General features: G+C 45.0%; 1 protein-coding gene across 2 annotated transcripts in view; it reads right to left on the reverse strand.

The window, feature by feature from the left end:
• Window positions 1-26,920, reverse strand: part of PLCD1 (phospholipase C delta 1) — a 54,463-nt gene that overhangs the window by 13,088 nt on the left and 14,455 nt on the right. For both annotated transcript variants that reach the window (XM_040547664.1, XM_040547663.1), the window contains exons 3-8: window positions 14,982-15,210; window positions 9,885-10,014; window positions 5,321-5,549; window positions 4,023-4,224; window positions 2,187-2,331; window positions 999-1,148 (exon numbers count right to left, since the gene is read on the reverse strand). In XM_040547664.1, the coding sequence (XP_040403598.1) occupies window positions 999-1,148; window positions 2,187-2,331; window positions 4,023-4,224; window positions 5,321-5,549; window positions 9,885-10,014; window positions 14,982-15,210 (1,085 nt within the window). The remainder of the gene's footprint in view (window positions 1-998; window positions 1,149-2,186; window positions 2,332-4,022; window positions 4,225-5,320; window positions 5,550-9,884; window positions 10,015-14,981; window positions 15,211-26,920) is intronic.

Consider the following 26,920-nt stretch of genomic DNA (forward strand, 5'->3'; position numbering starts at 1 on the left):
AGATTAACATTTTGGCTTTATTTTTGGAAACACAGTTTTGTTTTGTTTTTTTATGTATGTGAAGATTCCATTTCCACATTTTTTTTCTAATTGCCTGGTAATGACATCAATGCAGTGGTATACTGTTAAGAGCTGTATATCTCCTTCCCCAGAAGGGCTGCCCTGATACACATCAATCACAGTGGTACCTGTCCTCCACATAATCCCCCACCTCCCCTTGTCCTCCTAGGACATCTCCCCAGTAAGCCCATCCCCACTGCCGTGCCACCCCAGGCCATTCCCAGTGGAAGGACATCTCACACTTGATCCAGTTTTAGGCCACTTGTGCTGATTTTCTCCTTGGGTTTCAAGAGGCAAGCAATCACAGTTGTCCTTTCAGCTCTCATGACTTCCTAATCAGCAGTTTAGGTCTCCATGGCAGTGTACCTGAGGCACTAAAGGAGGAGGGAAGTGTATGCTACATCCCTCAACACTGAGCAAAATATCTCACCTACCATAACATCAGGCAGTGCCCAGACTTGCTGGATCAAAAACACAGAGACAATTTGTAGTCACTTCTCATGGAGCTAATCTTCCCTTCATGTGCAGCAACGTGCCTGTGCTTCAGAGGATTAGCCTGAATGAGGCCGTATTCAGGTTTGGGGTGTGGGAGCAGACACAAGACAGATCCTTGGGACTCAGCTCCCTTACATCCTTTCCTCATGGGATGAAGGACAATGCCTAGCCTCAGTAAATGGACCAGGAATGTCCTCAGTCCCTCAGGAATGTCTCCTCTGAAACCTTACACAGCAAACAAGGAGCAACAGATCATTTTGGAACTTGATGTGCACAAGTGATTTCTAGCTACTCCTATTTCCTATTCTACCACTCATCACAAACATGCTCTGTTCCCACCACCCCTCAGGCATATAGTCCCCCAGCTGGCAGCCAGCAAGAAGACAGACCTCGCTCTTGTCCCACTTTCAGAGGGCAAAAAGTGCTAGAGTGGCCTTGCTCACCTCTGGGGAGGGGAACTGCGATTTGTTTCCATCAACCGGGGCCACCAAGAGCATGTCCTGCAGGATCGTCGTCATGTGCTGAGCCATGACCTTCTGCTGGTCGAGGCTGCAGTGGTTCTCCAGGGAGATGATGACAGGGTATGGTGAGGTCTAGGACAAGACATAACATCCATCATCAGTGAACTCTGTAATTTCACCTGTCCATAGCAATTGATATAAGACCCCCGTGTTGTTTGCTCTGGAAATGAGTGTGTCAATGGCAGGGATAAAGGATGGACAAGTTCAGATGTGTGGTAGCTGCTCAGATCTATGCTGATGCCTTCCAGAAATGGTAATCCAATGGACAGGGCAGCAGGCTGGATCAGGATGCCTCCCACGGGCTTGCCAGGTTTGGTAAGCCTCCCTCTGTCTCCATTCTCCACTTGCACCATAGGTCGAGCACCTTCTTACCTCACAGAAAGACTGGGAAAGGAGCTTTGCAAGTCCCTGAGTTTGTTCAGACCCTTAAGCAACCTGAATCCTTCCTCCTTTCCTGCACAGGCCTGATGTGGTTCCCTGAGGCCCCCTAGACACTTTGTGTGCTGAAGGCATTGCCTTGCCACTGCCTAATAGCCCCAAGAGAAACTTGGGGCTGGTTCTCAAGTCAAGTGCACTGAAGGAAAATAGCAGAAAGCACAGTCAGTCTGGACAAACCCAAGGATTTTTAAAGGCTGCTAGCCCAGGACTGCCATTCCAGAGTCCAGACCTACTCATTCCTTTTAAACCTGAGCAGAAACTGTCCTACGCATTAGTCTCTCCAAGGCACACACACTTAAGTTCCTCCAAACTAGGGACAGACCCTGAGATGTGAAAACCAAGCAAATCAAAAACTCGTTTGCATTTTCTACCAGGTATATTCAAGATGTTGGACATTATTTTCATTGCAGTGAGGTCCAGTATCCAGCTATGCTGGTACAGATTTAAACTCATCCCCAGGCAGTGCCTTGTCTCACCAGCAACTTCCAGGAATGGATCTCTGCAGAAAGCAGAACAAGGATGCCTAGACAGAAGGATACATCTTCTACCCATGAGGAAAGCTAAAGTGGTCTTCCTTCTTTATGCTCTCTACTGGGAGGGCAGAGATCTGCTATTGGTCTTGGACTGTGAAATATGAGAAATCTTAGAGGGTCCCAGGTCTCTCATCCTTACTTTGAAAGCATAGTTCTTGATGGCCTTAATGACGTCGCTGAAGAGGATCTTGGAGGTGAGAGTGTAGCCATGATAAATGATGGGTTCCGAGTTAGGGCCATCCCAGCAGTCCAGCTCCACACATCGACAGCCTTTGGTGAGGGCTCTGGAAACAAAGAAGGGACCTGGTTGGGTTTTAAACCTTTGGCTCTGTCTCAAAGTGAGACTGGATCGGCCACAGGTATTGCCTGGGAAGGTTGATGGGAAGTTCAGGGAGAAAAGGAGAAAAGAGGAGGTTGGAAAAACTGGAAAGCAGATGGAATAAGGATGGGACCAGGAGAGCTCGGAGTCAACAAAGACAGCTTAAGGTTGAGCAAGGAAAGCACATTGGGATCTGAGAAAGAAAGTCATGAAAGTCCAAAGTAAGGACCATCCAAAGAAGGAGACATAGTAAGAGCCAGATGAGAAAGGACACTCATGTCTGTGCCCAGAGTCTTTTCCCAAAGATGGTAAAGAGAAGGGAAAATCAAGAGTAGTTAGACTGGAAGAAAGACGGCCTTAGAAAACAGTTCATGAAGCCTGGATGATGTGCCTTCTTCCTCTAGATCTGATAAGACACAAGGGATGGATCCTCAGGGATTTCAGGGAGGGAGACGTGGAAACTCAATCACAGCAGGGGAGACTGCTGAGGGCCAGTTTCCCAAACAGAATCTACAGATTGAATTCCCATTTGAAACTCCTTCTACATATCCATACTTTTATTTTCATTTCATTTCAAATGGAGGTTCCCCCTGTAAAGACTTACCTGTCTGGGAGGTGATCTTTTTCTTTTACATAGCTCTATACATTTCAGATAACACAACTCCTTTAACTCATTGCAATAAGAATCATGGGATTTATTTACTTTACAGCCAGAATGTAATTCTGTAATGTTAAGATACTGTAACAGGAATTCAAACAGCTACTTTCATTAGTTTGTGCCAGATTTCACTCTCTACTCCTTTAAGCTTGTGACTCAAGATAGACATTATTCCCTGGGAATCAGAAAAATCATATACAAAGACAGAATTACAGTCATTGACTTGCTTATAAGGAAACATTGTCTCACTTGATAAAAGCACAGGTGACAACAGAAGTAAGATAAGGTGTTTGTGCAAGATAATAAAGGCCACTGTAAACATCTGGCCATGAGACGTCAGACAGCAGTCTTTGTTAAAGGCAAAAGCAGGCAACACTTACTGTTCTGTCCAGGGATGACGTGGGAGCAACTAAACTGCTAGAGAGACCGGGCAGAAGATTCCTGATCACTCACACCACTGTGTTAGCTCACATCCCATATATTTTTTGGATTACTCCAGCTAGCCTTCTCCAAGATAAACCCCAGCATGGCTCTAAGGAATAGTCTATGCTGATTCTCCCAAAAGGCAGTAAGGCTTGCAAACGTCATGACAGTATGCATCATTTTGGTCTCCCTCCAGTCTCCACACAGCTGTCCAGCTTTATCCCAGAAGTCTTTGCACCCTCTAAGCCCTTGCACACATGATCCCATGCCATATTGAGGCTGAGGGAGTTGGGGTTGTTCAGCCTGGAGAAGAGAAGGCTCAGGGGAGACTTTACAGCAACCTGCCAGTGACTAAAGGGGGCTACAGAAGAGCTGGGGAGGGAGTCCCCTACCCCCAGATGTGGTAATTATATATCTTACAGTCAGAAGAACACCACATGGGGTTCAGCAGAAACCCAGGACAAAGTGCAATGAAAAGGGGGCCATGACCAACCTGGTTTCGGTTGCCTCACAACCTAAGTGCCTCACAGGCACGTAAACACATACATGCATAAACACACACACACATACATTACCTGATGTAGGCTTCTGTGCTGCTAGGACCTGTAAGCTGGTCTTCCATAAGATAGGTATTGTGTGAGGATGACACAAAGTAGTGACTGAGAGGTTGAGTCATGTCCTGGTAAACTTTACGGTGGGAGGAGTTGAATATATTCCCATCATCAGACAGCAAGTACATCAGGAAACCATCTTTGGTCATGGCGTTACGTTTCTTGGCTGCCAGATAAATAGATAGAAACCCCACGTTAAAATCTGACACGACCAGGTAGTGGTGCCATCTTCACCATGATGCCTGCTGATCTCCAGGGGATCTCAAAGGTAAAACATGCTCCCTAGGCATTCAGCTAATGGTAGAGATATCAATGCTGTTCAGGTAATGGTGACAGCTTCCTCTGTCAGAAAATGCTTTTAAAACCCCTTCACAAGCAGGCTATTACAGCACTTACTGTCCTTGATAAGACCTAAAAGTGCCAAAGACAGCACTTACATCACCTGCTACAAAAATCAAGAGTACAAAAATCTCCATTTGAGCACTTCAAGCCTCTTTCATGCCAACACAGACATTGTCAGATGTCTAAACATGGCCAGATAAATCCTGCCTAGATTATCCAATGACTACAAGATTTGCACAGAGTAAATGAAAAATAATGCAAATTTGGGGGAGAATTAATATCTCTCCATCTTGAAGGACTGAGATAGATTTCTGTCCTATTTTCAATCTGCAAAGCATCATCCCTCTCCTGAAGGTATACCAGGACAGCACAGAGGCAGCCTGTGATCCAGCACTGGTTTCTTGAACATGTCCTCTGAAGTGCTGCAGTCTGGTGTTTTGCTTAATTTCTGAGCAGAAAGACAGTTCTGTGATTGCTCTCCTAAACAACTGTCACCTTGCTTGCCCTCTACTCAAAGATCTCACCAACTTACAGCTTTTCAGGTGCTCACATTCAAAAATATTTGCCTCCCTTCCTGCTCCTGAAGAGCAGAAATATTGCTACATTTTTAACCTTGCAAACCACCTGAGATCTTGACATTTGAACAAGCCACCAGAGCCTTTCCCATGGGAATTTCACTGCCTTGTAACCAACTGCATGTCAACCCCACTCCAGGTGCTTGGTGTGCCTAAGCCAAAAATGAACATAACTATTTCCCAGTTTCTCCTGTCCCCTCCTCTGCTAAAGCTGCTAACGTTCCCTAGAAAACAGTTTCAAGGAGAAAACAACACATGGCTGCAGAAGAAAACAACAGCAAAGCAATTCAGAGTTCATCAAGATAGCAAGATTATGACCCAAGCCAACCAGGGTTTCCAACCTACCTATTTCGCTGGGCTCATATCTCTGAATTAAGGGAGGGGCAGCAACAACAGCATCTTCTTCTTGTTGTGTCTCATAGAGGAACCTCACTAGGTTCTGGCAGGACATGAGCCCTTCCGCATCTGAGTACTTTTGGAAGATCTTGTCTATTTCCTTTCTCTCTGTCAGTATCTTGTAAAATTCCTCTATCTCATCATCCTCCAGAGCCTCTGTTTTGGACTTGTCACAGTGCTGTAAACGTAGAGGGGAGAAGGAGTGAAAACCTTCTTTCCTTCTGGCATATGCCAGCCGTAATCTGCACCAGGGCTACACAACGCAGAACACAAAATAATTGGAAACGGTTACTGGCCAGTGAATGAGAAGTGTGGTCAATGGTTCTCATTGACAAGGCCAACAGTCACATAATGGTTACAATCACTATTTTTTACTCATATTATCTGTATGCTGAAGAGCACCAGGCTCCACAGAACTATGTGCTGTGCAAAACACGAGTTAAAAGGAAAGCTCTTTACAATTTAAGTGTAAATCAAGGGTCAAAAGAAATGTACCTCTTGAGATTCCTTGGAGGAATATAGGGAAACAATTAACTCAATGCATCTTAAATTGATAGAAACCCTGGCCTAAAATCTCATAAGTGAAAAAGACCTTCCCCTTGATCCTAGTAGGTCTGAACTTAGGCCTCGAGAGACTGTCAAGGCTATTTAGTGGGGCTGGTTGCAAAAAGAGCATCAAAACTGACTTAAATAAATCCTGCTAAATACGTGCTTTATGTATGGGGAAAAAATAAATAAAATAAAACTCTTTCCATGGAAATTATCTGTTCTTCTGCAAAAATCACCAAGTAGCAAAATCTCCACAAAATTTCAAATCAGGTCTCAGCTTTTCAAGGAACTGTAATTCAAATTCTTCACACTCCCATGCTTCTCTATGGTTTGAAATTTTTTACTAGGTAACAGCTCTGATAGGACAACACAGTCAAGGACTTGGCTGATCGCAGAAGATCAGCAGTTTAAGATATGCAAGTTAGTGTCTCCATGAAGGACAACATCTTTTCCAACAATAAATATTACCAGTTTATTTAAAATATTCCCAGGTTCAATTTTTCATCAGATTTTTTTTTTTTCTGTGGCAAATCCTGATAGGAATTTTGTTGTTTTTTCCTAGCAGAATTCCTCACAGAGAGGTGAACAACTGTTCTCCAGTTATCTCTGGGATGTACACCTCTGCAGTAAATATGACTGAGAAAAACAAGCTGCAATGGAAAGCAGGAGCCTATCTCAGAGGAACCACTTATGGCAGGGAGCGTTATACTTCTTCAGAGTGTTCTTTGCCAGAAATTTCAGCAGTCGACCCACTTTAAGTTAATGTCTTACTATTACAGTGATTCCTGCTCTCTCAGGACGGCAAGCTAGCAGCCCCTCAGGAGTGGTGCCCTCATCTCATACAGCCTACTGACATCCTACATTTCAGGTAAGTCTGAAAAACCTAACTTTTGGCATGGATGCCAAACCTCCAACAGGACATAAAGTGCTTGCAGGACACGGATTGACTTACTTCGTTTTTGGCCTAAAAACTTTTCTTCTTCGGATCTGAACTAGGCATACAGCATGTGCTCCACACCACTCAGAGGAGGTAGGAGTGCATTTCACCTCACCCTTGAGATGGACAACTTGCTGTCAGTTGCTGTGACTTAGCTGACATGGGGCAACTTGTCAAACCAGAGGAATTTAATTGCTTTTGACCTTTGATCTCTTATGACAGATAGAGCTATTGTCCTGGCTTTTATGAGCAAAATGAATGTCTCAGTTTTACCAGTCATCATACTAATTTCAGCCTAACCCTTCTAATGATCTCAGCGATGGCCACAGCAGCTTTGGCAGCTCTCCAAGCAAGATGATAATGACAGGCTGTTTCTCCCCATGCAATGCCTCCTCTGGAGCCCTTCACTTGCAGTTTGTGGCACACTTATAATACCAAACAAAACAATCTTGATGCATTGTATTTCACAAACTGAATCAAGAACAAAAAGTTCAACTTGTTCTGATTTCAGAATCTACTAGTTAAAAGCCATGGGCTAATCTCAGGGATAGAACAACCCATTAAATGCTCAATACTAGAGACACCTTCAAAATGAGTTTGAGCTGTCCAGGAAACATCTTTTCCTTGCTGCCTTCCGTCTCCATATGATCCTGTCCTGTGGCTTTGGCAGATTTCACAAGCTAAGCTGAGCATGACATTTAGCAGTTGAAAAAGGAGTGTAAAGAGGGAAACCAACTGGTACAGACTATAGTAATGCTTTGAATGATAGGCATTCTTTTCTTTAAGACAAAACATGGAAATTAACATGATATGACTCCTAGGAAGCTAGCATTATAACTAATGTCCCTTGGGAAATTTGTTCATTAGTAGCCATTAAAGGTTGTGATGAACATAGCACAATAGCATTGGTTGGCATCATAGTCAGATTCCAGGATGGATCAGATATGTGGTGTAAAACTGGGCTCTTTCTGCTTGGGCTACAACAGCTCCATATTAGAGAGACACTCTCAACACCAAAGGCTGTATTTTAGCTCACTTGTATGGACCATGAACCACGAGTCCTGAATGAACCTTTGTTTGTCAGAAAGAGTCTGAACCTCTCTGATGCACCAGAATGAACATCCAGGTTGAAATGAAGTGAGCAATTACAGGATTTGCACAGTTTCTGGCTGCATTGCATACGTCTTACTTAGGTGTGTCTAAAACCTAGACACGGACACAGAGTTATGTGACAAAAAGCAAGAAAAATGTGAGAGCGTGCCCTGTAGCTCTCTCTTAAATCCTTGGTCACCCTTCCTTCCTGTGACTAAATGAAGAAAAACTCACAAAGACAGAAAAGAAGATCACCATTTTAATACTCTGTAATGTCTCTCAATCCATCTATATTTAGGTAATATGTAAAATGAATACGTAATTGCTTTAGGATAACTCAGTGGTCAAACGGAGTGAGACAGACTCTCCCTAGAGGCAATTCACCCCACAAGAGATCTGAATTAACCTCCCGAAGGTTAATTCAGAAGGTTAATTAACCTCCTCTCTTTCCGCTGGCTATACAGGAAGCTTATAACAATTACATGTCTAATGAGGGCACTTCAACTAGCAGCCTGGATTTAGATGGGATAAATCAGGGCTTAGTTACTACTTGGAGTCCTTAAGCAAAAAGAGAATTGAACTTCGTCAAGTTTCCACTCCAACTGCTCCCTTCTAACTAAAAGAGGTTCATTGAATGAAAAGGAGACCGTGCCTCTAAAGATAAAAGGTGTCTTTTCAGATGTTTGGTGTTTGAAGATTTAGGGACTGATTCATCTAATGCATGTGAGATGTCTCCTTTAGGATGAGGTGAATCACACCTGGTCTCCATTACTGGCTTGATCTATGCAGACTGCAAAGGCAGTGTAGGAATTGGTGATTACTTCCAATGTAGGTGCCTGCACTGGAGACTTCTAACTCAGCCAGAGGAATTCCAGCCTTATTGCTATTCTTCCAGGGTTTTCCTGAACAGGGAACAAAGCATAGGATATGCCAGCCACAGCAAGCAGCCTATCCGGTGGATTTTGCAAGATTAAATTTTTAAAGATCTGCTGCCCACCTTCCCCTCGGTCCTGCAGAGCTACCAAAGAGAGAGACCTCCATAAAGTAAGAATTAGAAAACTCCTCCTCTGGAGGAAGGTCCTAGCAAGACCTTGCCAACCTCCCCTGTTATCTGCTTACAGGAAGGAGCAGAACAATTACTGCCTGTACCTGCAACCACCCACATATTTACCACTGATCAGAAACAGCATTTCTGAAACTGCCCACCCATGAATTCAAATACTTCTTCAGACAGGATGGAAGTCTGGAAATCATCCAGATGTTTTATCTTGCCTCAACAGGAAAGCTCATTCAGAGAGACTCTAAAAACAACTTAGAATTTTTCATCCCTTTCTTATCTTCAGATAGGCTCAGCCAGCAGCTCAATCTTGAGACAGAAGTTTATGTCCCAGGTGGATTGAATGTACCTTGGGCTATTAGAGCAACCAGAATGCTCCAGGTCTAGGTGCAATGTCAGGTATCTATCACCATTTTGTTTTTTATTCCCAATTTGCACTTTCTTTTTGTTTACGCAAGTCACAAGTCCTCCTTCCCTGAGAAGGTAAAGGATTCATAATTTTAACCAAACTGATTTCAGGTAGGCTTAGGCATTGATATGTGGTCATGGCACACAGAACTTCTGAAACGCCTGGGACTCAATCTGCTTTTTCCTTTTTCTCTCACTATCCATGTTCATGTCTCATCTTCTCTGAACCCAGGTAAAATTGGTATCAATGGTAAAGAAAGAACACTTTAGCATAACTACACCAAAAGCACTATGCTGCCATAACTCGGTTGTTTGTAGGAATCTGTTGAGCACCAAAGCCCCCAAGTCCTTCCTTAGTACAAGAAAAGATGCTGAGTTCACTTTAGCTTAGTTCTCCAACCAAAGCTGAAAGCAGCAGGAGACCTTGTCCTCAGCCAACAGCAAGTACTTTATCTGCTTGCACTTGTTACCTGGAAAATCTCCTTGGCATGATAGTCATCAACTTCAATGTTCACTTCTTTTAGGAAGTTCTTGAGCTCTTTCAAGCTCATCTTGTTGTCTTTGTTCTTATCAGCTTTCCGCAGGCAGGTATGAATCCAACTGCAGGATGATGTAAGGAAATCTTTCCAGATCAATACATTGTCTAAACACCACCCACCCCTCTGTAGACCCTGGGGGTAAGGAGGGAAATTTCTTCTAAGGACTCTGAACCACCTCTCCATGCTGCTGTAAATCAGCATGCTCCCACTGAACAGCTTGCATCATCTCACCTTCTGCTCTGAAAGGGCACAACGGTGCTTTGGCAGAAACAAAATGCTCTGTAATACAAGCTATCATGACCTGGGGAAAGCTTTTAACCACCTGGCCAAGGCTGGATCAGCTCTATTTAGTATGTAGGAGTTTCTCGTCACAGCCACATCACAAAACAGTCCGATCTCTCTTTTGCAAAAGAAAGTTCATTCTGCTCCAGAGTGTTAAGAGGGGAGAGAGGAGGGAGTAAAAGAGCTCCCAAGTACAGGAAACTAATCATTAGGGATTTGATTGATATTCAGTGTATCAAGCTGAACACTGAACAGGGATTCTCCAAAAGAAATGTTAGTATTTATCTTCTTACTCACCTTCAGCTTCTGTATTTATGTAGGGATTTCTTCCTAAATAGTCTTAAAGAACTTTGTTGTAAGCAAAAATCAAAATCAATACAAACTTTATGGATCTTGGCTTTCCTCAATAAAATACACGAGGTCCATTCCTGTATCCTACTGTGATAGTAGTTCTTAAAAGCTTCATTTATAATAACTTTAGTATATTTATGGATCTAAAGAAATTACTATAAAAAATGAGCTTCTTAATGTGACACAAGTTAATTTGAACTGGGTCTCCCATGTTCTTTTAGTCCCTTGGGAAAATAATGTTGGACAGTTGACACACCTTGGAGTTTTTTGGATTTTCTTTTTGTTTGTTTTGTTTTGTTTTAACGTTTTTTGCATCAAACAGCTTTATTGCTTTGTTTTATTGTTTAATTTGCTTTAACTGTCAAATGACAAAGGTCACCCAGAAGAATCTCCTATTTTTCAACAGAAAAATGATGGAAGAGATGGTAAGTAACAATTAGATCTCCATGAATCTAACCATCTATGTCTTGCATAGGAAGCATTGCTTCAAACTCATTCAAAAAAAAAAATAAAAAATGCTCAATCTGGATGTTAAACAGAGTAAACTTCAGAATTAGCAAATACCAGCTGGGGCATATAGTGCGATAACATTTTATCTGGTCCTTTCAAAATCACCTCCAAAAAGAGGTGCTAACTGACAGCTTTTAAGGGCTATAGACATAACCCTGAAAGAGGGTATTCACCAGAGCTACCACTCAAATATTTCCAGACACTCAGAAACATGTGTAAACTGTTTGTTAGTGTTGTTGGTCTCATGGAAAGCTGAACTTTCTGTCTTTAAAAATCTTGGCAGGTGCTAAACCATGACCTCATGCTGCATCCCTCTTAGCCCGGTAATATTAATATTCCTCTTTTATACACATGGAAATGAAAATAAAGAGAGGCTACGTTTGCTCTGGCTCCCAAGGATACTCCAGGGCCCTCAACCAGGCTCTGGCTGAGACCAGTTCTCCATAAAACCAAGTTTGAGACATGAAGCTCCTATGGGAGTTCCCCCAGGGATGCTCTGCTGGGAGCACACCATCATCCTCCCCAGGGTGGAGAACACCAACTGTGCTCTAAGAGCATCTATCTGCTCAGTATGTCAGTGCGGTGCCAACAGCAGGGCAACCCATTCCCACCCAACCCCTGCACCACCTTTAGCTCCCCTAAAAGGCCAGGAGTAATGCACACCTCTAGGGAGCCAAGAGGAAAGCCAATTTGTCGTAGCCAGACGTGGGCAGCAGGGGTGGCTACTAATTCCGTGTAGGAACTACGCTGTTTGCTCTAGCCGCTGCAAAAGAAAACCACCCGTTTTTACAAGTCTGTGGTCATTTTCCCTGATCATGAGCACCCAAAGCTCATGCACATATCCAAAGTCCACTCTGAAAAGCAGTATGTGAGCAGTAAAAGGGATCCAAAAAAGAATATGCCTGGGTCTGACTGCAAATGGAGGATGCTTTTCTCTGCTATTGCTCCCAGAAAGGCTGAGCAACGCGGGATGGAAATCAGAGGGCCCATGAAGAGCAGAGGCACACAGCAGGCCCTCTCACCACGAGGGTGAGCAACAAAGAGAGAAAACTGAGACTACAGACGACGGGAGCCTCAGCCTGTTATTTCAGCAAGCAGCATTCAGTTTCAGAAAGACCCAAACTCCTCACGCTTCTGGATCCCCTTGGGTTTGAGAGAGCTTAGAGGAGCTGGGTGAACTAAGCACTTAAACTGAAATTCTTCTTGTCTGATACAAACGCCGTTTTGCTGCCCTGGTTGTGGGTCTTCCTTTCACCTTACACAGCCTATTTGGGCCTGGGCAGACTAGAAAGAAGCTGTTCCCATTCCTGTATACCTCCAGAGTGCCTGCTTCCTGCCTCTTGTTTTTAAAGTATCTGCCAGCTTCAGGACTACCAGCTTTCTACGTGAAACCAAAGAGGGATGACTGAAACTATCTGGCAGATATCCCATGAATGTGCTTGGAACAGAAATGCTGCAAAACTTCTGGTAAGTGATTCCCAACCAGAAGAAAAGCTCATATATACATTCCAGAATTGAAGCAGGCATTGCCACACTACTCGAATGAAAAGTCCCCTGTATTTTCTGGTCTAAAGTCATCCTTGCACACATACCTGCAATATTAGCTTAACAACCTATGCCAACTTGTTGAGGGCGAAATCTGAGGCTTAATAAAACACTACTGTATGCAGAAGAACATCTGAAATACTCTTCAAGCATGAGGAGGTTTTATCTTGTAAGTATATAGGACTGGAGAGGACACATAAGACACTAATTCCAGTCCCTTGCTACCACAGTTATAACAAATCCCACCTGAAACTAGCATGTTCTTTGCTCTCAATACTTGTTTTCAAAATCTAGCTGATCTCTTATTTGCTTTGCAAGGTTTCAAAGGCTGGAAAAGACCCACAGCAAGGCAGCTCTCCAGTGATGGGGGACAGGCAGGGGACCCAACACTTCTCCTCCACAACTGACTCTTCCCCTTCTGTGCTCACAGATGCAGAGAACACTTCTGAGGTTTAAGCAAGATCTGAGTAAGCCCACGCTGCCAAGCAAACCCAGTGAAGACAGACTAAATTTAAAATCCCAGGCTTTAATTAAACATCATCAAATTTCAAATGAGAAATCATGCTGTTCTGTAATTCCAGGTTACGTTAAATGGCCTGAGACAATCCCAGATTGGAAGCCAGCACTGCACAGTAATTACTCTTCCAGAAATATGGCTTGCCTACCAACCCCATTTAGCTCTGATTCTGCTTTCCAAAGACAGAGAGGCACTTTTCCATGCTGGAAATTTACAGCTTTCTTCCCTTGCAAATGTCATTGTTATTTACCCCGCCCCACCACCCCCACCCCCCACCCCCCATTAGTGAGCTGGTCTCTTCTTACGGGGAAGATTTTCAGCATTATAGTCAATTTTGACATGCTCCAGGGATAAGTTTCTGTACTCCAGATTTCCCCCACACACCATGGGGTGGAGGCAGCCTTCACATTCAAAAGGAAAACTGCCAGGCTGTACCATTTCCATCAGCACTGGAGCTGCAAGATTTCAACTTGCCTAGGGACTGCTTCCTGCCACCATGGACACACAGCTGCTGGCACAACTGAGGAATAACCTTAGAGACTAGAGCTTGAAAAAACACCTGAAAAGATACTCATAGCGCAAGAGATAAACACACCATCGTATGCACATCAGAACTAATGGAATCTGATTCCTTTAAAGAAGCTGCACTATGGCTGTGCAAGTGCTTATTAGGCTTCAGAGAACCCACAGAAGAGTAAAGCCTGATGAAAGCTCAGCATTTATGTGCCATTTCCTTCATCATCAGTACATTATTACCCAGCAGGGAACCCGCATGGAGTGAAGCCTTGACTGAGGGCAAGACTCCCTGGGGCCTGCTCAGGCTCAGACTCCAGTTTTGTGATTTTCCCCAGCTGAGGACTTCACATCTCCCTTCCTCTGCACAAATTCTTTGATGCTGAACCAGGCATGAAGCTCACGCAGCCTCCCCTCACTGCAAGCACTATCTGTTTTCCTCTCTGATAGCGGGATGCCTATTTTTGTAGAGCTCAAAGGAACTTGATACTTTATGACACCTACTGCTCTGTCAAATCAGGGTGAAATTGGCCAACAGGTTCATATGTTATGGCCATGGCCTCAGGTGCACAGGGATTGTAGAAAATCAAGCAAAAACTACACCCACAGATAGTCTGCTTTTACAAGGATACAGGGTGGTCACAAAGCAACTTACTGAGTGAAACTTGGCCCTGAGAAAAATTCCCTGAGAATTCAGCAATGACAGGATTTCACCCAATAACCATCTCACTCTCCTTCTCACAGCTAATTTACTCTTCTTTCCTGCTTTGCTCCTTTTCCCTTCTGTGTCTGCATTGTCTCTAGAGCAACTGCAAACTTGTTCAGGGCAAAACTTCCTCCCATGCTGAGGCAAATAAGGAGTAGTTTCACTAAAGTCAGAGGAGCTACCCTACAGTAAACTTGGCAGAGAGAAGAGAAGAATCAGTTCCCTTGCCTTGTATTACTGAGAAACATGATAAACAGTACGGGCTTTTCATGCCTTGCCAAGAAGTGCCTGTCCTGGAGTTTACTGCAGTGCAAGTGAAACAGACCCCTGAAAAATACAAGATAATGATTGTTTTATCTGGAGCTCCCTAAAAGGGGCAATTCTTTACTTATGGAACTATGTGAAGCCTGAATCCACTCTTGCTTGTAGGAAAGGAGAAAAAGCACTGGAAACCAGGGATTTGCCTGGGTGCAAAATCAATGTGAGAGAAAACTCGATGCCCAGGGCCAATAGGAAAAAAGGGGGCTAGTCTACTATCTCCACCCACTGAGAAGGACAAGTGCTTCTTTGTGTGTGATTAATCACTTTACAAGGCAAAGGATACTGTTGGAGTTTCTGTTTCTGGTTCATGGAGTTGCTGTGGGCTATGATTTTCCCAAGGCCGCAGACCCAGTGGTTGGCATCATCCTCTGAACTCGCAATGAGGTCCAGGTTTTTCCGTTGGTCTTTGAAGACGATGGAAAAGCAGCGATACTCTGGTACATCCTTGGCGTATTTTTCCATACCTTCTGTTTTATGGCCTGACCTCACATCCCGAATATCTTCAATGGAGACTGTGGAAAGAAAGCAGAGCCTGCTGTCAGCAGGGGTTCAGTCATCCTTATCTCTATTTGATGATGGATATTCAGAAATTACTCTTTTTCCTTTTCCTGCAACCTCTCCCTCCCACAGCTGGAGGATTCCCTTCTCTTTTCTGCCTTCCACAAACTTTGTTGCTACAGAAAGCTCAAACAAAAAGGAGCAGAAATAGCAAGAAAACAAACAAACAAAACCCCCAACACCTCTCCTTTGTTCTGTTCCCACGTCCTTTATTTAACAAAGAATCAGAATATGCATGGATGCCATGCTGTGATACCATGTTTATGACTTATCAGTCACTGTCAAGGCTGGCTCCAGTCCTTGGAGCATCCCTGCCTTGACCTCTGCCCCTGTCTGTGAGTGGGGGGAGTGGAGCTATGCCTCCCCATGAACAGGGGCAAGTAACCCAGTAGGTCTGTCCACTTTCCCCTGTAAATCTGGACCTGGATTTATCTCTGAGACCATCATTTCTAAGTGTCCAACCTGTGACACTGATATTCAGAGACAGGAGCTAACGGTTCCTCAAATCCATGCTCCTTTCCATGCTTTTGAAAAAGGACACCAGAAATCACTGATTGCTTTTGTGGCTTCATCTGTTTGTGCTTTTCTCACCCCTCTATAAACACAGAGCAGACAAAACACTAATCCTCCTCTGGTAAATGCTTGGGTGCTTTTGGCTTTTTAGATGCAACTAAGATTTCTCTTGGGCATAGTATTAGATGCCATGTAATCAATAAGCACTTGAAAGACACAAGGATCATGACCAACAGGACCTCACCCCATCAATCAAATAACCTTTGGCTATTTTAGTCTCAGAACTGGAAACGAAGAATTCTAACAGCCCACAGGGAGATGAGAGGGACTAAAGTGGCCATTCTTCAGTTTGCAAAAAGCGAGAAGGTAAAATTTAAAATCCCATATACTCTTCTCAGTCACGCTAGTAAAAACTGCTTCAGAGCAGTTTGGTGTCACCCATGATCCGTCCACACCCCTGCCAAAGGCAGACTTGATCCTCGTTGCTGTAAGCAAGCAATACGCAGCTTTCAAACCCTCCCATTTCCATCTCTGACTCTCAGTTAGTGGAAACGAGCCCTGAAGGCACACCAAGTTTGCCATGTGCACACGCAAGGCAGTCCAGAAAGAGTGGTGCATTCAACAAAGTACGTGAAGCAAATGTATGTAACTGAGGCAGCCCTACTCTGCTCTGAGGGCATTGCGGGTGCCCTCCAACTCTGCTGAAAGTGGGCAAGCTCAGAAACTCAGCTCTCCCAGCAGCATACACAGCCTCCTTTTGTCTTTCGGGAGTTGATGGGCAACTTAATACATCTACAAAGGTCTGAGAGGAAAGGGCAGAAACTGCTTAATCAGATTTGATGCTGAGAAACTTAACACCTAAATAGGGATGGCACTTACATACACTAGATGGAAAAACTGTTTACAAATGGTGTTGGAGTCTCTAACTGAGAACATCCGATTAGATTTTCCTTGGGGGTTGACAGACCAGTTAACATTTTGCAAACATCTACCAGTAACATTCATCTCAGGGCACACACACAAAACGTAGCACACCTGAGAGATTGTATTGGGTTTATGTGGCAAGGGTTTGGTACTGGGCGGGCTGCAGTGGTGGCCTCTGTGAGAAGAATCCAGCAGCTGCCCCATGTTAGATAAGGGCCAGTTTCAACCGGCTCCAAAGGGACCCACCGCTGGCCGGAGCCGAGCCAATAAATGATGTTGTTTGTGCCTCTGGGAAAGCAGATTTAAGGAAGGGAAAAAAAAAACCTACTGCACAACAGCAGCTGGGAGAGCAAGGAGTGAGACCCAGCCCTGCAGCCCCCAAGGTGAGTGCAGCAGGAGGGCAGGAGGTGCTCCAGGCACACAGCACAATTCCCCTGCGGCCTGTGGAGAGGCCCCTGGTGGAGCAGGCTGTCCCCCTGCAGCCCATGGGTCCCACACGGAGCAGATCTCCACGCTGCAGCCCGTGGAGGAGCCCCCGGTGGAGCAGGTGGATGTGGCCTGGAGGAGGCTGCGGCCCATGGAGAGCCCCCGCAGGAGCAGGCCCCGGGCCGGAGCTGCAGCCCGTGGAGAGGAGCCCACGCAGGAGCAGGGGGTCTGGGGGGAGCCGCCGCCCGTGGGGGACCCGTGCTGGAGCAGTTTGCTCCTGGGGGATGGACCCCGTGGTACGGAGCCGTGTGGGAGCAGGTCTTGAAGAGCTGCTGCCTGTGGGCAGCCCCCGCAGGCTCAGTTTGGGAAGGACGGCATCCCGTGGGAGGGACCCCGCGTGGAGCAGGTGCAGAGAGGGACCGTGAGGGAGCAGCAGGGATGAAGCAACAGGGACTGACCGCAGCCTCCAGTCCCCATTCCCCTGCACCTCTTGGGCGGAAGAGAGAGGAGAGAGTGGATGGAGGGAAGGTGGTTTTAGTTTGGTTTTGTTTGTTTCTCATCACTCTAGCTTATTAGTAATAGTTAATAAATTACATTAATCTCCCTATGCTGAGTCTGTTTTGCCAGTGATGATAATTGCTGAGTGATCTCCCTGTCTCTGTCTCAGCCTTTGAGCCCTTTTCATCTACCCTCTTTCCCTTAGAGGAAGGGAAGTGAGAGCAGTTGTAGGGGAGCTCAGCAGCCCAGCTGAGTAAAACCACCACAGAGATATCCAGACATCTTCAGTAACACGCATGCCTAAAACCAGATATAATCACTGGAATATGAAGAAAGTTGGTTTTAACTTATTCCTATTTCAAACTGAAAATTATGGGTAAAAATTAATTCCTGTCTCATGGAGGCTTGAGACTGATTTCGTTCGTGCTTGTCTTCAAAGAGCCTTATTAAAACCATATGTGAGTGTAAAATATCCCTACTATTTAGCTGAGTGAGAGAAACTTGAGAAATTTACCCCCCAAAAGAAAAAGATTTTATCTGTTCCTTCATTTAAATTGGTTCAATTTCACTGTTACAGTGCCCAATTAATTCAAATCTAACACTGCAAAATACACAACTCAATATCCACCCTGCACATTTTTAGCATTGCTGCCCTGGGATCACCCAAAATTCATTGGATGCTCAGCGGAGTTTTAAAATCTCCCTTTTTCTCCAGGGCAGTCCAGATATTGCTCAGCTGTGGGGAAAAAACACACACACTCAGCAAAAAAACCTACAATTTCCAAAAATTAGCGACTGTCCAAAACCAACACTTGACATTTGCTTTAAATTCCCACCATGTGTTGGGGTGGTCAAACACTTTGCTGATTTGCTGTCTATACAAGAACATGCTGTGAGACCCTTCCTGGAGTTGGCAAAGCTCCTCTCTGACGATGAGCAATTACCTTTGTGTGGTCTTATTTTCACTTGGTAAAGGCCAACAGTGGAACAGACAGAGGGGAGGGGAGGAGAGGAGAGGCTTGGGTTGGGATGGGATGGGATGGGCTGCTGTGGAATTATATTATCTACCCAACTTATTTTAGAGTGAAAGTTTATGGTTTTGAGTGCTAAAACTATCTTTCGAAGAAAAGGGCTGCAATTCCCTTGAAGCTAGGCTGCTGGTGGAGAGCCTTTCTGCTGAGTTTACTTGTTAACTAGCACATTGGGCAAATGACAGGGATTGTGCCTTAGGCAGCACTGCACAGTTTACACCTTTATTGTAAAGGATGCTGTCATGTTTAGAGGGATTCAGCTCAGTCAAAATACCTAAACCTTGCTCCCTTTATAAGCAATGGGGAAAAGAAAAAAACAACAACAAAAACAAACTTTTGGAACACAAACTTTCTGTCCTATTCAGAAATAAACTTTAGCATGAGAGAAATCACAGCCTAAATCTATGGCTACAGCGGATCCTTGACCAGAAAGGAAGCCCAGGCTGAGCATCTCAGATGCAGATGTGGGCCATGCAGATGGTCCATAAGCAGGTGATTCTGCTCCACTCCCAGTGTCCTTTGGTTATGGCAGTGCAAGTGGAAGGATCATCCTCTTGTTCCTCATCACCTGCCAACTGCTCACCACTGCTTGGCTCGTATGTTATTATCCCTTCAGACCAGCTAGCTACTCTGCTTGTGCAATCAATCCCTAAACTTTGGGTTGGCAATGACATAGTGTTTCCAAGACTAGAAAATCTGATGTTAAATATTGGAAATTTAGAATGTATTCTTTGGAAACCGTTATCTGGCAAAGTGAATCCACTGGAAAAAAAAAGTGAGTTGTGTGGGAGGAAAAAAAGATTGAAAACCTGTAGCTGGAAGGGCTGCCTTGATCTCCACGGAGTATACTGCTGAGAAGAGGATGATGGAGGGCACAGAGTGTCCCCATGCAGAAAAAGTACAAGGAAGGCTGAGGAACAAGATCAATGTCTACTGTTGTCACACAAGAGACAAGAGAAGCTATCAGTGCAGGAACCGTTAAAAAAGCACGGTAAAGGAGGACATTTTTTAAAGCTTTCCATAGCTTGGTCGTATGTACTGCTTTCATCTATCAATATAAAAGCTGAAGCCAAAGGAGTCAGCCCAAACCATCTGCAAATGTTATCTCTTTTCTGGAAGATCTTAGTCCAACATGAATACATTATCAGCTGCTCCTGGACAAAGACTGTGCTGTATTAGCAGTCCCAAACCAACTGTGTTCTCGGATGAGCTAGTTGCAAGGAGATATCAGAAATAACTGGGGGACAGATAAGTGATTTACAGAAGAGGAGTAGTTACAGAAAACACCGATCAATCACATATCCCTGCAACCTCTCTTGGTCCTTCCCCATCACGCCACAGTGGGGAGGTAACCAAAAGCAGAAGGGAGTCTGAAAAGTTTGCATCTGCTTCTCTTGAGTGTTTATGTCTGCTGAAAAGTTGGTTTGTGCAAAGCCCAAAATAATGAAGCATCACACAAGGAAGCTTGTGTCCTTCCTGGCCTCCAGACATTGAGTCAAACAGGTTACATGCCGGTCAGCCTTCCTGGCTACTGCAGATGCCAATCGGCCAGCGCCGCAGCTGATGGTCATAGCTCCCTGCTCACATGGACATACACCAGCATTCCCTGGAGCCACTGAAATTATTCCTCTCAGTCTCGTGGAGATGCGAGAATTTTCTTTTTATTCTCATGCCCTCGTGTACCTTTCTTCCTAATGCTTGGACCTGTGCCCTTCTCCCATTTCACCCATGGCATTAGCAGGTGCGAGTTAGGCCCGCAGAATACAGAAGACCAGTTTCAACAGCCCAATATTTTCAAGCAATGTCTCTTTTGGGAGTCTCTTTTGATTTGTATTTCTCTCTTCATGCCTTTCAAGGAGTTTGCTGCTACATTTGCAAGCTCATCCCCTCATGCAGAAGGACAAGGAGCACCTCCTCTGAAGGAAGACAAAAGCTGTGATTCACACCGATATGCCTGTAAGCAGACTTAGAGTCTGCAAGAGCTCAGGTCCAACACAGTGACCCACAAAACCTTGCTGAGTGGGTACAGAGCCTCACCTCTGCCTCACCCAGAAGATTCCCCAGGCTCTAGGAGCCACTATCACTTTAGTGATAGGACTAGAGGGAACGGCCTCAAGTTGCACCAGGGGAGGTTCAGGTAGGAAATGAGGAGACATTTCTCCTCAGAAAGAGCAGTCAGGCATTGGGACGGGTTGCCCAGGGAGGTGGTGGCGTCACCGTCCCTGGGGGTGTTCAAGGAAAGGCTGGACGTGGTGCTTAGGGACATGGTTTAGTGGTGACATTGGTGGTAGGGGGGTGGTTGGACCCGATGATCCTGAAGGTCTCTTCCAACCTTAATGATTGTAGGATTCTAGGATTCTACGATTTCTCCCCAAGGGTGGCCCCTGAGGGAAAGGCTCCCCACCTGCCTTCCACAAGGACCTGGTCCATCCTCACCACCCTCCATGAAGTGCTCTTATGCCCACCTCAGTGCAAGGACTGAGGCCCTACGGGCCTGTGCAGCAGGGAGGCCCATTTGAGAGGGAAACAATCCTGTGGGAGGCAGCAGGGAGAGGGACGCAAATTTGATCTCCCCTTTACCCTAAAAGCTGCAACCCCAGAGCTGTCAGGCCTCAGGAGTGCATCAGAGTCACATGCACGCAGAGTGAGCCATTTGGCAGCCAAAAATACAAATGCTGAAGAGCCAGAAGTACGAGCCTGACAAGGTGCCTAATGATTAGAGCACTTGTCTGAGAGATGAGCCCTGGACACTGGCCTCTGCTCCAGGGGCAGTGTCCATCTCTTCTCCAGTCATTGTTCTTAAAGTAAAATATCCAGACTGTGCTGGGTACATGGACAGTAGAACACTTCAGTAATCCTGAAAAAAATACAGAAAAAGGAGGACGGGAGGCAGAAAGCAATTCCTCTACCTTCCTCCTGATTGAGAGGCAGCCCTTTGAGAGGAGATGCTTTGTCAAGACTCTTACAGAAAAGAGAGACAAGGAACTGAACCCACATATTCAAACCACTAAGGATGTGAAGGCCAAGGACAACTAGCTGCTTCTTACTTGTGTCTTTGCTGATAAAGAGGGAGAGGAGAGTCAATGTATGGACATTTGGAGGCACTGCCAAACAGCTGGCCTTGAGGGGAGGGGGACATTTTTTTTCACTCTGGGGTAAAAGCTCTTCAGATCCTTCCCTTTCCATATCCTACTTCCCCTTCATTAACAAATGATGTCTGCAATGTGGCATTCAGTCACGCTGAATTACTCCATCCCACTCTAATTGTCTCAGTAAGTCACTTCTGTTTACTGTCAGGAAATGCAGATGAGAAATGCACTGAGCTGTTAATAGCTCGCACCATATTTGCACACAACACTGTATTTCTGCAGAGATCACACCTTCTCCAACCACAGCTCAGCCAGGTTGCTTTAGCATCTTGCCAAGAACCGACAAAAGCTGCTACCTGACCCCAGCACTGCCCTGCCAGCCCGGGGGGGGGCTACAGTGAGACTACACGGATTTTGCAACACACTGAGCACATGGGGCAAACTGGCACTGTGTGCTGCTTCTCTCTTTGGTTTTGTCCCAGGAAAAGCACTTTAGGTGCTTTCAGTTTCACCACAGGCAACTGATGCTAGTGGCAAAACGCAGTTGGGATCGGGGCCTTTGTAATCAGCAGGAGTGGGAGCACATCAAATTCGTGGACTGGGAACGACAAAGGTTATCCAGCACCCTCATCACTGATGGATGCTTTCGCATCATGACTCGAGGGTGGGTTTAGCTTGAGCCCCGCTGTACTGTGCCTTCTTAGCTCTGACCACATTGCTTTCTCTTCTCCCTGTGCCTGAATTACTCCAGGTCTCAACTGCTGATTCCTCATCCGCTCTCTTCGCTCCCCCCTCCACCAACTTGCTCAGCACATTGTTTGAACTTGAGATCTGCTGCCCAGCAGCCTGCCCTCATTGCTGGTGTGTGTCACCAGCTGACAACTAGTGATATAATGCACGTGTAATTTTACAGGTTGTTCAGGAATACCTTTTAATAAAAGGTCTTTACCCAATCTTTCTGTATAAGCAACACAGATCGGGGCACTGATATAAATAATGATATCTATTTACATTCCTTCCAGACACCACAAGCAAGTCCCTGTAAACTATTTTTGCAACTAGTTCCTACTTCTCCTGCCACTAAATTTGGATCTAAGGCTCTTACCACTTCCACCTTTGCATTTAACGTGCTATAGAGAATAAGGTCGGTATTTGCCAGCAGACTGCCTGTGATGAAAACTGTCCCAGAAACTCACGCAGTGGCCTGATTTAAAATTAAATCGAAAAAACAGGCCGCTCTGCAATTGAAGTGACTTGTTTTATGGGTTGAATGATTTTGATAAAAACTAATGAGACCCACAGACAGACGGTTTTGTTTTCACAGCTGACGGCTGCCTTGCGTAACATATTCACATCAGCAAATATTTTTCCAGGGACAAATACATGTCTGATCGTGAAGGCAACGATTCCTAGAGAAACTGCCTAACCAGCTCCAAAAGGAAGCTGTTGGTGTAGTCAGTTTCCTGCTATGTGCATACAGGTTGCTGAGAATTTCTGTTGACTTTTGGCACTCATCAGATCCACGGGAACAACTTTAAGCTTTTACTTTTTGACTTGAGCAAGCACAGAGCAATACCACGTCCTTTCTGTTCTTCTAAAGGCAAGTTCAGGACATTAATTCAATGGAGGCAATCGTTCATCCATCCACAAAAATGGCATGGTATGATCATCACGTGGCATTTTAAGCGTGTTCCTAAATTTAACAGAACTAAAAAAATGAAGAAAAAAGTTTTCTGCTGAACATTGGTAGTATAGAGTATTATAAAGCTTTAAAAAGTACAAAAATATCCTACAATTGGGTTGGAATTGGGAGGAACTGAAACAAATTCTGTGCATTTTTAATACTGAAGATAACTAATCATTAGATCAAAATATCAATTTCATGCTTTAAGATAATAATACAATCTTCATTTAAACAGTTGTGCAAGTGAATTTAGATTGCCTCTGTAAATTGCTTCCAAAACTGTTTTTTTAACTAAAGTAGAAAAAAAAAAAAAAAAAAAAAAAAAACAATAGTAGTACTTCAGTAAGCTTTTGGCTAGAAATTGCAATGTTTGAGCCAAAACTCCTAAACTTGTTTCTTGATTGCACAGTTCATGACTCAACGAAGCACCCCCAGTGAGTCATCCCCTGTGCGGTGTGCGAAGCTCACTCATGGCTGTCATGGGAAACGTCATCTCCCTGAGCTTCCAACAGAGAAAGGGTGCAGGAGGCAGTGACGTACCTGCTCCTCTGGGGCCCTGCTGTACTACCCCTGAATCTAAACCACTTATTCAGCCTTTTCCTTCCACCTCTGAATATTCTGTTTTTCCACCAAACGCCCCAAAGGGTGTTTCACTGGAAAGCTTTCAACCATCCTACAGATCCTCAAGTTCAGAGAGTTTTTGGAGGGCTTGAGGCTGGCTTAAGTGAGCTCAGGCTGGGGATTTCAATTGGTTTAGGAAAAAACTTTCAAAAACTGATTTCACTGAAAGCAGCACGTGGCTTTCTATTCTATTGCATGTGTAGATGGGAACTGATATTTGACCACAGCTAGCCAAGACAGTGTTACTGACAGGTTGCTGCTTCTTGAGGGCAATCCCCGCTGCCTCCTTTGGTTCCCCTCTCTCCCACCACAATGATGCTCAAGAGAAAGAATGGGCAGTGGTTGAACTGGCTGTCTACCTGCCCCCTTGCACAAACCTCTTCTTTTTGCCCCCAAACTGTTAATCCTGCCACTTGAACCCCAGTGGATCACGGTTTAACATTTGTTGGAAAACTGTCCCCTTAAGGTGCTTCAAGGGCTTTTTGAAAAACTCATTCCCTGGGCCTAAATAGAAATATTGAAAAATAATGGATTATGGATAAAAAGGAAAAAAATGGATTACATTCCTCCTGTGTAGCACCCATATTAGAAGGGCAGCCTATTCCCCAAAAAAGCCCTGTAGGTAATAGAGATATCATACAGCATCCAATCTAAATTTCCAGTTGTTAAAATAAAGACAACAGAGGAAGGTAATGGTTGTACGCTTTGTATCTGACCCAGGCAACATCTGTGCCTGTGACAACCCTGATACGTTGTGTTTTTTTTTCAACTCCAATCAGCCGAGATTCTCCTGTCTAACCCTAGAGATCCGCAGTTTTATCTCCTACAGACACCACCACACAATGGTTTACAAGTAGTTTTTCTGCCTGATAATAAGAACAGTAACAGGAATAACAGGAAACTGCCCAAATAAAAACATAACCCTTACCCTATCCAGACTTTGCTCCTCTGAGGTGCCTCCATATGCCTGCTCTGAGTCCAGCTGCAGATAAGATTAGGCCTGCTGCTCAAACCTCCCAGTTTCCATTCAGCTCATTCTTTTTCCTTTATTAAAAAATAAAGCAGCTTATCATCAGTTTTAGAAAGGCGTTGCACTGGAGTGCACTGGAGTCTGTTAACAGGAAGGGTGACCCCCTGGAGAGAGACGCCTTGAAATTCCTGGTTTTGTGTACAAAAGCAATGATCCTGAACTCTTCCTCTGTCTTCTGACTGCCTACACACACCAAACCAAATGAGAAGGTGGCCACAGCAATAAAGCCTGCCAGAGGACACAACATGAACCAGGGGCAATCCTCTCTGGACCTAAACACAAAGCATCCTGGTGAAGTCAAATGCCCGATAAACAAACCCAAACCCAGCAATCACTCTGAAAACTTGGGAATGAAAGGTCTCAGAGGACCAAGAGAGGAGAAGGGCATGGGAAAATGGGTGGCCTTGGGGTTTTGGCTGGGGACTGGGCAGGCATCAGTCCAGTATTCATCTCTCCTGTCGACTTCCAGGTTCAGGCACATCCACTGTGCTTGTTGAAAGCAGCCCCAAGGTGGCCCTCCAACCCTCCCAAAAACTTGTGCCACCACCTCCAGCAGACCTGCACGTCCTCCCAGGAGCGTGTGGGACGTGGCCTGCCCCAGCGTGCTCGGTAGGTCAAGCCGACATCAGGCATGCTCCTACAGCCAGCAGGGCATAAAGGTGCAGAGCCAGCAGCTTTGCTGCTGTCCTTCTCTTTTTCAGAGCAGCAAGGACAGCTGTGCCTCAACTACCTAGTCTCCCTTCCTGGTCTCTTGACGATAAAAAAATTAAAAAGACTTTCTGTGGGGAAGGGTGTGAATGCGTGGGGGTGTTATGGAGCACATCTGTGGGTGTGAGTCAATAGGCAGTTTTACTCCATCCTTGCACTGCACCAAGGATGCTCCTAGGGCAGAGCTGGTTCTGCACTGCCTTTATCCCCAGCAGCGCCGTAATGTTAGCTGGGCCCGGTTAGCAAAGCCTATCTCGAGTGGTGTTAATCCACACCCACGCAGACACACTCCCAACCTGTGCCCTACACCCAGCTCAAAGGATTTGATCTTACTGTAGGGCTCTTATTGCAACTTAACACAGAATAAAGTTATGATTGGGCCAGTTCTCCACGCCACTGGCCCAGCGATGGAGAGAATGGGATTGACCAGTGCTTCTCCAAGCAGGCCTCAAGGTCCATGAAGCCATGGCACAAGAACGCCTCCTGTTCAATTCAGAGGATCAGGTGGGGTGGGAATGTTGCTGGAGGTGTCCTCAGCCCCTGTAATTTAGAAACTGCTGGCTCAGAGCACAGGAAAGAAAGCTCTGAAAGCCATTCTTCACTCACGCCCTTGTTTGTTTTGTAGGAAGACATAATCTGGGAAAGGATTTAGCTTTTATCTGGGACGGAGTTCAATGTAACAGACATTCCTAGGGAGCAAATGCTCAGGTGTTATTATGGGGTATTGCACTGGTACCTAAACAGCCCAGCTGAGCTCAGGACCCTGCTGAGCTCAGGACCACGCTAAGCATGCAAGCACGCAGCAAGGGACACTCTCTAACCCAAAGCCTTTAACAGCTAGATTGAGGAGGAGAAAGGAAATGCGGGGGGAAGGATGCACAAAGAGACTAAATGAGCTGATAAAAGTCATATAAAAAGATTTTGGTTGTAAACTAAACATATTTTGCCCTGCTACCTTACTCCTCCTCACCATTTCTGGGAGAGGGATGAGGTAATTTGGAAGACCTACTCTTCATTTAGTTAGTTGTGACTGTTACAAACAAACTGTAAATAACCCAGGCAGCATGTTCTACATTTCAGTGTGCTATAAAATAAGTTCCACATTATTCATTTACCTCCTGTCTTTACCAGACCACGATT

The sequence above is a fragment of the Cygnus olor genome, chromosome 2, assembly GCF_009769625.2.
Source record: "Cygnus olor isolate bCygOlo1 chromosome 2, bCygOlo1.pri.v2, whole genome shotgun sequence".
Classification (NCBI taxonomy): Eukaryota; Metazoa; Chordata; class Aves; order Anseriformes; family Anatidae; genus Cygnus; species Cygnus olor.